This window comes from Pongo pygmaeus, chromosome 18 (assembly GCF_028885625.2).
Source record: "Pongo pygmaeus isolate AG05252 chromosome 18, NHGRI_mPonPyg2-v2.0_pri, whole genome shotgun sequence".
In the NCBI taxonomy this organism is placed as follows: domain Eukaryota; kingdom Metazoa; phylum Chordata; class Mammalia; order Primates; family Hominidae; genus Pongo; species Pongo pygmaeus.
In genome coordinates this window covers 22,326,499-22,339,347 of record NC_072391.2, presented here as the reverse complement: position 1 = coordinate 22,339,347, position 12,849 = coordinate 22,326,499, and the positions used below count along the sequence as shown (strand labels likewise).

Here is a 12,849-nt window from a genome sequence, read left to right as displayed (position 1 = left end):
CCTAGATCCCTAAGAAAATAGATGTCTTCACATTGGGGGCCTCCTCACTTTCCACTTTCCATCACCACATCTAAAATCCTACCTGGAATACTACCCATCTTCTGTCTCTTCCTTGCAGTTAGACCTGAGGTGGTGTCTGTCTCCCTCTCAAAGGCCAACATGTCTTCTTATGCTGTTAGAGCAGAGATGGGCATCCTCTACAATATCTATGAGATCCACCTGATCTGAGCCATTCCCAATTCCCCACATTTGTCACCATTTTCTATCTATCTCCCACGCCCCATGGCTGCCCCATATGTGCTCCCATTGAAAGAATCTTTAAGTGCTTTCCAGAGGCTGGAGGGGGTGCGGTGAGGGAGGACACTGTGGAAGAAGAGGCTGTGAGCCAGACAGAGGCTGCACAGCAAGGGCCAACATGGTGAAACCTTGTCTCTACAAAAAATACAAAACATTAGCCTGGCATGGTGGCACGTACCTGTAGTCCCAGCTACTCAGGAGGCTGAGGCAGGAGAATCGCTTCAACCCAGGAGGTGGAGGTTGCAGTGAGCCCAGATCCCGCCACTGCATTCCAGCCTGGGTGACAGAGCGAGACTCTGTCTCAAAAAAAGAAAGAAAGAAAGAAAGAGAGAGAGAGAGAGAGAGAAAAGAAAGAAAGAAAGAAAGAAGAAAGAAAGAAAGAAAGAAAGAAAGAAAGAAAGAAAGAAAGAAAAGGGAATTTGATTTCCTAAGAGCAATGATAGAAGCCAGATTTGCATGGTAAAAATAGAGCCCTGCTTATAGAGAATAAAGGTGTGGGAGGATTGGGAGGAGACGGAGGGGAGAACATCTGGAGGCTCTTCTGGCAATCAAGATGAGAGATGGAGGCTACCTGGATTTGGTCAGTAACCGCGCAGATGGAGGAAAGGATGTGGATTCAGGAGACATTCAGGAGGCAATGGTTGTAGATAAAAAATATGTTTTGAGATTTCCAACACTTACTTCAAAGAGAAGCAAAAGCTGAGCTCATTTTTTGTTCGTTCATTTGCAAAACATTTATGAGGATCTACTATGCACCAGGCCGTGGATACTCAATGGCGAGGAAAGAAAAATCTCTTATGACATTCCATCTATTATGGTAGAGACACATTAATCAAATAATTAGAAAAATAAGTATAAATAGTAAATGTGAATAAGTGACTCAAGAAAAAGTGCTGAGCATTATGAGAATTTATGGCAGCAAGTCTTCATCTAAACAGGGGAGGGTTAAGGAAGTCCTCCCTTGGGTCATTCTGAGGCATACATTTTGAGTTACCCAGATGCAGAAGGGAGGGTAGGAATCAGGAGTGGGGAGGCCTGTCAGCCAGAGGGAGCAGCATTAACAAAGGCCTGAGCTGGGAGGAAGGTTGGCCATTTGGATAAGCTGAAGACCAACATGGCTAAGGAAAGAAAAGAGAAGACTTCCTTTATTGTAGGAACCAATCAAAGTGTGATCAAGGTTTTACAGGTCATGTAAATGGTCTTGATCTTGATTCTTAGAGTAATTGAGGACAACTAATTTTTTTTTTTTTTTTTTTGGAGACAAAATCTTACTCTGTCAACCAGCCTGGCATGCAGTAGCACAATCTCTGCTCACTGCAACCTCCGCCTCCTGGGTTCAAGCAATTCTCTTGCCTCAGCCTCCTGAGTAGCTGGGATTACAGGTGCATGCCACCATACCCAGCTAATATTTGTATTTTTTCTTTTTTTAGTAGAGACGAGGTTTCACCATGTTAGCCAGGCTGGTCTCGAACTCCTGGCTTCATGATCCACCCGCCTCGGCCTCCCAAAGTGCTGCGATTACAGGTGTCAGCCACCACGTCTGGCTTAAATCTTCTTTTTATAAAATCTGAGAATCCATCCCAATTTGAAGCTTTGTCTGCTCCTCAGTCCCCTGACCCCAAATTGCCCTGAATCATCCGGGGTTGACATCAAGCTCATGATCCATCTCAGTATTTCAAACCCTTTCCTATGGCTCTTGTGAAAAAAATATGAGAAAACCTTTAGTGGCTTCCAATCAGGGTGGGGAGCCCCACAACTTCGAATCTCTTTCTGAAGATTCTCTCAAATGTGCTTCCTAGAAACATCAATCCAGTGAAGAGATTCCAAAATACTGGGACCAGGGACTGGTTAAGCAGCTCGTGGGGAAGAACTTCAACATAGTTGTCTTTGACAAAGAAAAGGACGTGTTTGTGATGTTCTGTAAGTACCTCCAAGAGGGGTTCGGAGGCAGCAGGTTCCAAAATTATGTTTCAAGTGTTTCTCCTGAATTGTTGGGCACTGAAATCTCTAAAACCCATCAATGCACCATGCCAAGGATGGTCTTCAGATACCCAAAGAGATCGACTCAAGATGCTATCAGGAACAATGCAACTCTGTCCCCCAGAAATGTAATTATTGGAATGTATGCAATGCCTTCCACATAACCCAGGCCTATGGCTGTTTGTAAAAACAATAATGCTCATGGCTGACAATATTTGCTTGGATGCTGTAGTATATTGGGCTTTATTCTAAGCCATTGCATACATTATCTCATTTAATCCTTACGACATCCTTTTGAAAGTAGCTACTTTTATTGCTCTGACTTTGCAGATGACTAAATAGGGTCTCAGGGAGGTGAAGACATTTTTCCATTATCTTGCAGCAAGTAAGTGCTGGAACTGGGATTTGAACTTAGGCATCTGACTTCAGCACCTACACTCCTAACTGCTGTACAGGATTTCTTTGCTTCTGGCTTTAGATGACTTATCAAATGGCCCACAGGAAGTGGGGACCCCAATCCTCCATGTACAGCACTTAGCACAGCATCTGGCATATTGTAAGCACTTGAAAAGTGACAATTGCTACTGTAGTTGTTATTCCTATTATTATAGTTACTTCCAGGGCTCACCTAAGGACTATTGCCATTTTCCCATTGTTTCTGATTTGCACGTGGGAGACAAAGCCAGAGATGTTCTCTCCCACCCTGAGACACAGAGAAAGGTGATACTGAAGTTCCTTCAGAGATTTCTTTTATTTTAACATTTAATAAGCCCTTACAATGAGTGAGTCAAGCATGAGTTTGCTGTTGACACACCTGCTCTAATGAGCTGTGTAACAAGTTTATGAGGAAGGTATGGTGGTTTCCCCCATGTCACAGATCAGGGAACCCCACCTCAGAGAGGTTAATGATCTTACCCTAGGTCACACAGCAAGTAGCAAGACAAGAAGTTTAACACAAGCTCTGGTGCTATTACTTTCTGGAGGGTAAGACAAGGGCTACACTGCATCATGCAGGCCTTTTACAATCAGTCTGAAAGGGACTCTTATTCACAGAGTGAGGTGCTTAAGGTCTGTGGCTGAATCACCAAGATCCGCTGCCTTTCAATGAGAGGCTAGGTGCAGCTGTTCTGTTGTTACATCACACCCAGAATTATAAGACTGTCTATTTCATTTTGATAAAAGGCAAAAGCAGCTTCATTTTCTTGGAAGAAGGGCCACGGGATTGGCCCCCTGGGGCTGTAGCCATTATGCCCCCTCCTGTTCTGACTCAGGACCCGCTGAGTGCTCAGTGGGGGCTGCCAGAGATGCTGCAGGCAGGGGGGATGGCCATGGAGACACTTGGCTTATAAATGGGGTATGATCATCCAAGTTGTGTCTGGGGGCTTTTGAGGCCATTTCTCTTACAGAGCCAGAAACTGAGCTTTGAGCTCTAGTAGAAAGAAAGCAGGTAAGATTTGCTTTCCCTTGGGTTGGAGCTGGTCTCTGGTTTCCAGAGGCCCAGGAGCCTGGACCACACTCAAAGACCAAAGAACTGTCCACAAGAAAGTTCAGTGTCCCCTGTCCAAGAGTAATTATACCTGTCACACTTCTTGGGGATGTTCTTCTCCACTGAATTATATATGTATAATGACATGACATGTAATTACATATAAATGACATGGCATAACGTAACATAATATATATATGTTATGTTATATTAATCCCTACCTGTGGTATAGTGGTCACAGGTCAAAGCAGCCTGTCTTTAAACCCCACTTCTTCTGCTTAATTACTCTGGTTTGAAAAGTGCAATTACTGCATAGCTTTGGACAAGTTCCCAAACCTCTATTGTGAAAAACCCCTGTGCTATAACACATATGCACACACACACACACACACATATACACAGAAACACACACACACTTTTTGGCAGAACATTAAAGTCATCTAGCATAAATATTGTTCTTGGCTTTCTTCTTCTTCTAGAGTGGAATACTATGTTAAAAGAAAGGAATTTGAAAAAAAGAAAAAAAGCAAGCTGGGCACAGTGGCACAAGCCTGTAGTTCCAGCAACTCAGGAAGCTGAGATGGAAGGATATCTTGAGCCCAGGAGTTTGAGTTTGAGCCTAACCTGGGCAACATAGCAAGACCTTGCCTCTAAAAAGCAAAACAAAAAAATAGAAGAAAACATGAACACACTAAAAGTGTTAGTATTTAGGTGGAAGAGGGCTAACTATTTTTTCTTTTTGTTTCCTTTTTCTTTTTCTTTCTTTCTTTTCTTTTTTTTTTATCTTTTTGAGATGGAGTCTCTCTCTGTCACCCAGGCTCCAGTGCAGTGGCGCAATCTCGGCTCATTGCAACCTCCACCTCCTGGGTTCAAGCGATTCTCCTGCCTCAGCCTACCGAGTAGCTGGGATTACAGGCGCACGCCACCATGCTCGGCTAATTTTTGCATTTTTAGTAGAGATGGGGTTTCACCATGTTGGTCAGGCTGATCTCGAATTCCTGACCTTGTGATCCACCCGCGTCAGCCTCCCAAAGTGCTGGGATTACAGGTGTGAGCCACTGCACCCAGCCAAAGCTATTTTTTTCTAATTTATTGAATAACAATTGGGTACTATGGCTGAAATGTAAAAATAACCTAATATATGATTAAAAGAAAGAGGGAGTGCAATTGGCAAAACAGCAGGACCACAAGTGGAACACAGTGATGCCATGTGTAGGGTGGCGCCAGCTTTCTGGATCTTCATCAATGTGAGCCTGAGCCATGGTCCTTCTCTTCCAGATGCACCCTGGGCTAAAAAGTGCAAGATGCTGTTCCCACTGTTGGAGGAATTGGGCAGAAAGTATCAAAACCACTCCACAATTATCATTGCCAAGATCGACGTCACTGCAAATGACATTCAGCTGATGTACCTGGACCGGTACCCATTCTTCAGGCTGTTCCCCAGCAACTCTCAACAAGTGAGGGGCTCTTGGGATGCACATGGCTGAAAACAATGTTATGTTATTATCAGGGACTCAGTTTCTCCCTACCTCCAGCTGCGCTTTCTACCAAACCAGTTTTATTCTCAGCTGCAGCCACTATCCATCCTCTCACATTCAAGTTCAAAGAATATTTTACAGTAGTTTGCACCAAAGTCCTGAGACTCACTATCATTGGGTGTAGCTTGCATATCCCTGACCCAATCACTGTGGCCAAGTGGATGTGGGTATTTTGATGGGCAGGCCTTGTTTATATGGTTCCTGCTAGTATTGGGGCTGAGCTCTACCCTAACTATATGAAATAAGGTGGGAGGAATCTCCATGAGAATATTGGATGTGGGGTATTACCAGGTGAAGGCAAAAATACATGCTAGAGACAAACAATGTCATTTCCACCTTGGAATTACAGTCATCACCCGTAACCAGTGTTGATACAACCCACACTCCATGCCACGTCCATGCATGGGAAAGAGCATCAGTCAAAGAAATGTGAGCCCAGGTTCCTGCTCCTTAGAAGAGTATGGATGAATGCAATTGACACCAAGGGGGAGGAAGAGATTCTGGAGGGCAGATATGGCTGCAAGTCTCCATGCAGACCCAGGACTCTGGAGAATGGTGGGGACTTAAATCAGGTTAGAGGAGGGACTGTGTACTACAGGTAGGAATTGTGGTCTGAACAAAGAGGTGGGCGGAAGGGTGACCCCAGCACTGTGGCAAGATTCCATTGTGACCCACTCTTTGCTCAGTCTGCACTGCAGAGGATGCATGTCGGGGAGTTGTGTAACTGAGGCTGGGCTGAGAGGATGAGGCTAAGGTCATAATCTCAAATTATCTGAAAAGAAGCTTAGGTGACCCGTGGCCATTAAGCAGCTTCTGAACTTTCCTAAAGAGGAAAGGGGGTCGGGCGTGGCGTCTCAACGCCTGTAATCTCATTACGTTGGAGGCTGAGGCAGTTGGATCACAGGTCAAGAGATCCAGACCATCCTAGCCAACACGGTGAAACCCCGTCTCTACTGAAAATATAAAATTAGCTGGGCGTGGTGGCGCATGCCTGTAGTCCCAGCTACTCAGGAGGCTGAGGCAAGGGAATCACTTGAACCCAGGAGGCAGAGGTTGCAGTGAGCTGAGATCACGCCACCACTCTAGGATGGTGACAGAGCAAGATTCCTTATCAAAAAAAAAAAAAAGAGGAAAGGGAACTTGTGATAACAGAGCACTGACCATGTGCCAGATGTTTCTGAAAAGAACTATTCTTCCTCTTATTATTGTCGCTATGATAGTATAATAATAATAATAATAATAACAAACACCTATAGTGCTCATCATGAACCAGGCGCTGTTTTCAATACTTCACATACCTTACCTCATTTAATCCTTATAACAACCCTACGAGGTAGGTACTATTTTGTCTCCATATTAGAGATAGGAAAAGTGAGTCAGAGAAATTAAATAAGCAGACCACACTGCAGTAATGCAGCCAAAGTTTAAGGCTTTGCTGTGTGGTTTTACAGTCCATGCTTTGATCCACTACATAACAACTCTATGTCAGAGGCATTTTTATTATCCTTCCCTTGGAGCCATGGCACTGGAGGCTAAGAGAGGTTAGGGAACCTGCATAGCATACCCGGGGTTGTTAGGAATTTGACCCTGGGTTTACCTAGATAGCAATCCTCGAGCATCTCTGCGGGAAGATCCCATCCTGACCCTGTTCCATTTTCGTCCTAGGCTGTCCTGTATAAAGGAGAACATACCCTGAAGGGCTTCTCTGACTTCCTGGAAAGCCACATCAAAACTAAGATTGAGGATGAGGATGAGGTAAGGGGCAACAGAAACACTCTGGATTATTCTGTCCCACACAGAATCCCTAGAAACTCAATGGATGACAAAAGAGTATGCCTGGAGTTCCGTAATCTTGGGAGATGGTTGAGGATGGATGGAGAACCATCCAGTTTGGGTCACTCTACTAGTCACCTTTATTTCAAAGCCACTTACTATGGGAAGCAGAAATGGCAAACTTTAGAAACATCTAGAAAGACTAAGGCTCTGAAGTAACACATAACTCCTTGCCTTGGGCCACTCCCCTGGGACTGATCAGATGTCTTGGTGGGATTCTGCCCTCTGGCATTACTCTCCTGATGCATGGGACCACAGTCCCCTTTCTCCCCTAGCCATGCCTCAGTGAGGCCCTCTGCTGGACGGTGCCATCTGTATTAATTAAGACTTCCACTGGAAATTTCAGACACTACTCTGCTTTAAGCAACAATGGGAATTTATCCCATATAACTGGTAGAGAACATCAGGTGTGGGTGGATCCGGAACCCAGACTTGCTTTCTGTCTTCCCATCTCTGTTTTCCTCTATGTTGGTTTCACTCTCAAGTAGTCATTTCCCCATAAAAGTTCAAAGATTACACCACAGCTCCAAACTAACATCCTCCCAGTTTAGAAAGCAAGCATCTACTTCTTAGATGTCCCAGAAAATGTCCTGGACAGAGATCTCATTAGCTAAGACTGGTCACCTGTCCAGTCCTGGAGCTAGTGGTGCAGGAGCCACATCTATAGACTTAGAACCTGTGGTTCCCCCAAAGGTCCTCTTACCTGAAGGGTGAAACCACAGTTGGGCACTTTACCACTGAAACCAAACGGATCTTTAGCATCTATGAAAACCCTGCAGTCCGAAGACTGATTCTGTCTGGGCACTTTCAGAAAAAGTAGACTTGACTATTACAACCACAACGGTCACATATTTGTTGCCTCTTTATTTCTTTCTCCCTTTCTTTCCTCCCTCCCTTCTTCCTTCCACCTTTTCTTTCATAGCTATTGTCTATTGAGAAAAATGAAGTGACAGAAGAGGATGTGCTAGCTGAGGAAAAGGAGGTGCCTATGATGAAGAAAGAGTTACCTGAACAGCAGTCGCCTGAGCTGGAGAACATGACCAAATATGTATCCAAGCTGGAAGAGCCCGCTGGGAAGAAAAAAACATCTGAGGAGGTGGTGGTGGTGGCTAAGCCAAAGGGACCTCCAGCGCAAAAGAAGAAACCAAAAGTCAAGGAAGAACTTTAGCTTCTCCAATACCAGGAAAAGAGATGCTCATTTTCCAGATCCTGGCATCATTTTCTGAATGGATTGATTCCAATAAAAGCATATATCATTGTGGTAGGGTAGGTGGGGCAGGGGTAGGGGTGGATAATAAAGCCTCTGAGTGTCCTTGGCTCTGTTTTACTCATGACCTCTTTTTCCTGGTTGGTGCTGTCTTAGAAGAACTGTTTGACCTAGAATTCAGACAGGACTGCAAGGGAAGCCACAGTAGCAACATTCAATGAGTGTGTGCAACATGCTCGGCATTCATCTAGTTCTCACACCATCACTGAGCTAGTGTTCCTTATCCCCATTTTATAGATGGGAAAAACTGAGGCACAGAGAGGTTAAGCAACCAGTCAGGATCACACAGGTAGAAAGCTGTTGAGATGCAACCAATCCCAAGCAATCACACTCCAAAGACTGTGCACTGAACCACTATGCTACCATCTCCTACCGGGTTAGGTGTCCCCAGAGTTTGGTTCAGTCTTTCAAATAAGGTGGACTGATTGGCTTACGCTGCATTTGGGCACAGTAAGAAAACGATCAAATCCCAAACCTGTCCTCAGACTTCCACATCTCAGTAAGTGGCCCATTCACTCAAGCAATCACTCCAGAATCATCAACAACTGATTTTTTCTTTCTTTCTTTCTTCCTTTTTTTTTCTTTTTTTTGGAGACAGGGACTTGCTCTGTCACCCAGGCTACCCTATCCAGCCACCCACCCACCCTACCACAATGATATATGCTTTTATTGGAATCAATCCACTCAGTGCAGTGGCGTGAACACGGCTCACTTCAGCCTCAACCCCCTGGGCTCAAATGATCCTCCCGTCTCAGCCCCACAAGTAGCTGGGACTGCGGGCACATGCCATGATGCTCAGCTAATTTCTGTATATTTTTGAAGAGATGGGGTTTTGCCATGTTGCACAGGCTGGTCTTGAACTCCTGAGCTCAGGCAATGCACCTGCCTTGACCTCCAAAAATGCTGGGTTCAACTGCCTTCTTTTACTATCATAAAAGTAGCTTATCCATCCATGTGATTCTACCCACTTCCCTTCATCTCCACTGACTGTCACCCGCCATTTCTCAGCTGAAGTCTCCTAACTGGTCTTTTTGCTGCCCCTCTGTGCCTCCCTCCCAGCCCCCACCCCAAACCCCTCCATATTCCATACAACCACTGAGGCTATCTTTTAAAAACCCATAGCCTTAAGCGCTTACAACATCACCTTGTCTAATTCTATAATGCAGAACTGATTGCTGACCCGTATGGGTAGATGTCCTGTCAGGAACCCGGCGGCACAGCAGGAGGTGAGTGGCGGGTGAGTGAGCATTACCGCCTGAGCTCTGCCTGGGTACTAGATTCTCACAGGAGCCCAAACCCTACTGTGAACTGGGATATGAGGGATCTAGGTTGCCCGCTCCTTATGAGAATCTGATGCCTGATGATCTGGCATTAGATCTGTGCCATTGAACAGGTTCATTCCATTTCTTATTTCCTAGTTTCATACCATTTCCCTCCTGACTTCCCACCACACCCTCCTACCCCCTCCACCTTCCCACCCCCATCCTTGGAAAAATTGTCTTCCAGGAAACCGGTCCCTGATGCCAAAAGATTGGGGACTGCTGCTGTAATGGCATCTTTATTGCTTTTAGAATAAAATCTAGTTTGCCTACCATGCCTTCAACACCTTGAAAGGTCTGGCCCCACAGATCTCCTCTCCCTCTCCCCTTCACATTCTAGGCCCCAGCCACACTTCCTGTCTACTCTATGAACAAGCCAAATTCATTCTCTCTTCATGTTCTCTCTGCCTAAAGGCACTCCCTTCAAAATACATTTCCCCCGGGTCCTCACACAGACATGTTGGTTCAAATCTCAGCTCACATGTCACCACCTCCAAAAGGCATTCCTGAAGACCAATAATTGAAAGCATCTTATTTTGTTGTGCAATATATTGCCTGATTCTCCAACTAATATGTAAGCTCCATGAAAGCAGATATATCTGTTGTTTTTTTTTCTTGCCATATTCCCTTTGCCTAGAAGTCTGCTTGGCACATAGTAGATGCTCAATAAATGCTCATGGATCAATCAAATATTCCATTTTAGGTGAGAAATACATAATTTCATAGTCATCCCAAAAGGCAGAGGTGCTGACAGTGTTGTCCCCAGATCCAAACTGGAAGCTGTATTCATTCCCTATTGTTGCTCTGACAAATTAACACTTACTGGCTTAAAACAACACAAACTTACTCTCTTAGAGTTCTGGAGGCTAGAAATTAGAAATCAATTCCACTGGACTAAATTCACGAGTTAGTCCCTTTTGGATGAATTCCCTGCTATGCCTTTTCTAGCTTCTAGGAGTTAGAAATTCAGATTTAGTCCCTTTTGGATGAATTCCCTGCTATGCCTTTTCTAGCTTCTTGGAGTTAGAAATTCAGAGTTGGTCCCTTTTGGATGAATTCCCTGCTATGCCTTTTCTAGCTTCTGGGAGGCCCCTGCATTCCTTGGTTTATGATTCTGTCCTAGAATCACTCTGACTTTTTGTTTCATCCTCACACCTACTTCCTCTGACTCCTCCTGCATCACTTTTATAAGCACCACTGTGATTGCATCCAGCCTGCCCAGACAACCTCTCCATCTCAGGATCCATAATCACACCTGCACAGTCCCTTTTGCCATATAAGGCAACACACACAGGTTTGGGGATTCAGAGGTGGACGTATTTGGGGGTCATTATTCAGCCTACCACAGATTTAATTCACAGATTTGTGTCATTCATTTTAGCCAGGCCAACTCTTGAGAAAAGAAGGGCAGCATTCTTTTAGAAATTGAGGTCTCTAGAAACCACCCGGGTCTCTCCACTCATCACCTGTCATGTAAGGCAAAGGCTGTTTGTGCTTTCTCATACCTCCAGAGCCAGCTCCCATACCCCTTACCCTGAACCTGGCCTGTCCACAACCAGAGGAAGCAGGGAACAGCCTGCGGCTCTGGAACTCACCTGAGCTGAATTCCCCAACAGGAGCAGGTGTTAGTATTCAGGACACGGTGTGAGGCTCACCTGCCTCGGCCTTGAGGCCACATGGCTGCCAGTTGAAGGAGGGTTACAGATCATGTGGCATACAGCCCCTGACAGGCCACGAGCCAGAGAATGGGTGTGCCACCCGCAGGTCCTCCAGGCATAACTGGAGCCTCAGGAAGTGTGTGCTCAGAGAGAGGTAGGTGGGACTTGTGATACCCCTCTGCTGGGGGATCTTCTCCTTGGCTCATTTTTTGCCCCTTTCTGACACACACCAACCTCTCATTCTAATTCTTTGTGTTCTGTTTGATCAGTTTTTCAGAACTCTCCACCCCTTAGTTTCACTCCTTCCAAAACTACCTAAAATCACTTATCCCTCTAAGACCCTGTCATGGCTGAGCATGGAATGTTCTGTAACCTAAGGAATGCAGGTAAATCTGAATGAGATTTGAGTTTTGGTCTGAATTTAGCACTAGCTAGCTGTGTAATCTTGGGGGAGTTACTCCACCTCTCTGAACTTGTCTTCTTCCCTGTGACGTGGGTTGCTGTGTTTCATTGTTTGAGACAATGGAGGCAAAAGCACCAAGCACAGTGTCTGACCCAAGAGAAGTGCTCAGTAGGTGATTGTTCTCAGCATTATTAAGATCAAGTCTCCTACCCATGTTTGAAAGTTAAGAAAGAAAAGTGTTTCAGGCTGGGTGTGGTGGCTTATGCCTGTAATCCCAGCACTTTGGGAGGCCAAGGCAGGCAGATTACCTGAGGTCGGGAGTTCGAGACCAGCCTGGCCAATGTGGTGAAACCCTGTCTCTACTAAAAATACACAAATTAGCCGGGCATGGTGGTGTGCACCTGTAATCCCAGCTACTCGGGAGGCTGAGGCAGGAGAATCACTTGAACTTGGGAGATGGAGGTTGCAGTGAGCCAAGACTGAGCCACTGCACTCCAACCTGGGCGACAGAGCAAGACTCCATTAAAAAAAAAAAAAGAAGAAGAAGAAAGAAAGAAAGAAGAGTGTTTCAAGAGGGAAGTGCTGAGAGATTAAGGTTTGTTCAAAAACAAATATTTATTGTGCACTGTCCTAGAGGTAAGATAAAGAGAAAAATATTGATTGAATTTGGTAATGTAGGTGTCTTTGGTGAACTTGATGAGCAACAGAGCAGGAAACTATGGCCATTGACAACTTGTTATACTCACAGATCCCAAGAGAAGGGGACACACCACACTGGGTAGAGGGGCTGAAGGGAGAGGAAGAGCCGCTGGGAAGTACCAGGGTCAGTCAGGAAGTAAAGAGAGCAAGGGAAAAGGCAGGAAAGAGCCTTTATTGTAGTTTCTGCAGGAAGGACTGGGAGAGGCAGGGTAAGCAGATTTAGGATTGGCTTAGTTTGAATAATTTCAGAGACCTCTGGGCCATAGGAGTTGTCTCTAGTTGTCTGGTACCTGGTCCCTTGGGGTGATTTAAAGCAGCAAGTAGTGACCCTAAGTGTAAAAGCCCCATAAAGGAGACCAACGGTTGGGG

General features: G+C 45.3%; 1 protein-coding gene across 3 annotated transcripts in view; it reads left to right on the top strand.

Moving 5' to 3' along the window:
- PDILT (protein disulfide isomerase like, testis expressed) overlaps window positions 1–8,451 on the top strand; it is a 45,708-nt gene extending 37,257 nt beyond the window's left edge. The window contains exons 9-12 of one of the 3 annotated variants that reach the window (XR_008494638.2): window positions 2,097–2,217; window positions 5,042–5,220; window positions 5,651–5,873; window positions 6,967–7,039. Coding sequence is in view for 2 of the 3 variants with exons in the window: in XM_054454173.2 (XP_054310148.2) it covers window positions 2,097–2,217; window positions 5,042–5,220; window positions 6,967–7,056; window positions 8,057–8,302 (636 nt within the window). In the remaining variant the exon portion in view is untranslated. Of the gene's footprint in view, window positions 1–2,096; window positions 2,218–5,041; window positions 5,221–5,650; window positions 5,874–6,966; window positions 7,057–8,056 lie in introns of those variants that run through there. The other 2 variants (XM_054454173.2, XM_054454174.2) reach the window with 2 other exon arrangements.
- Window positions 8,452–12,849: the final 4,398 nt, after the last annotated feature.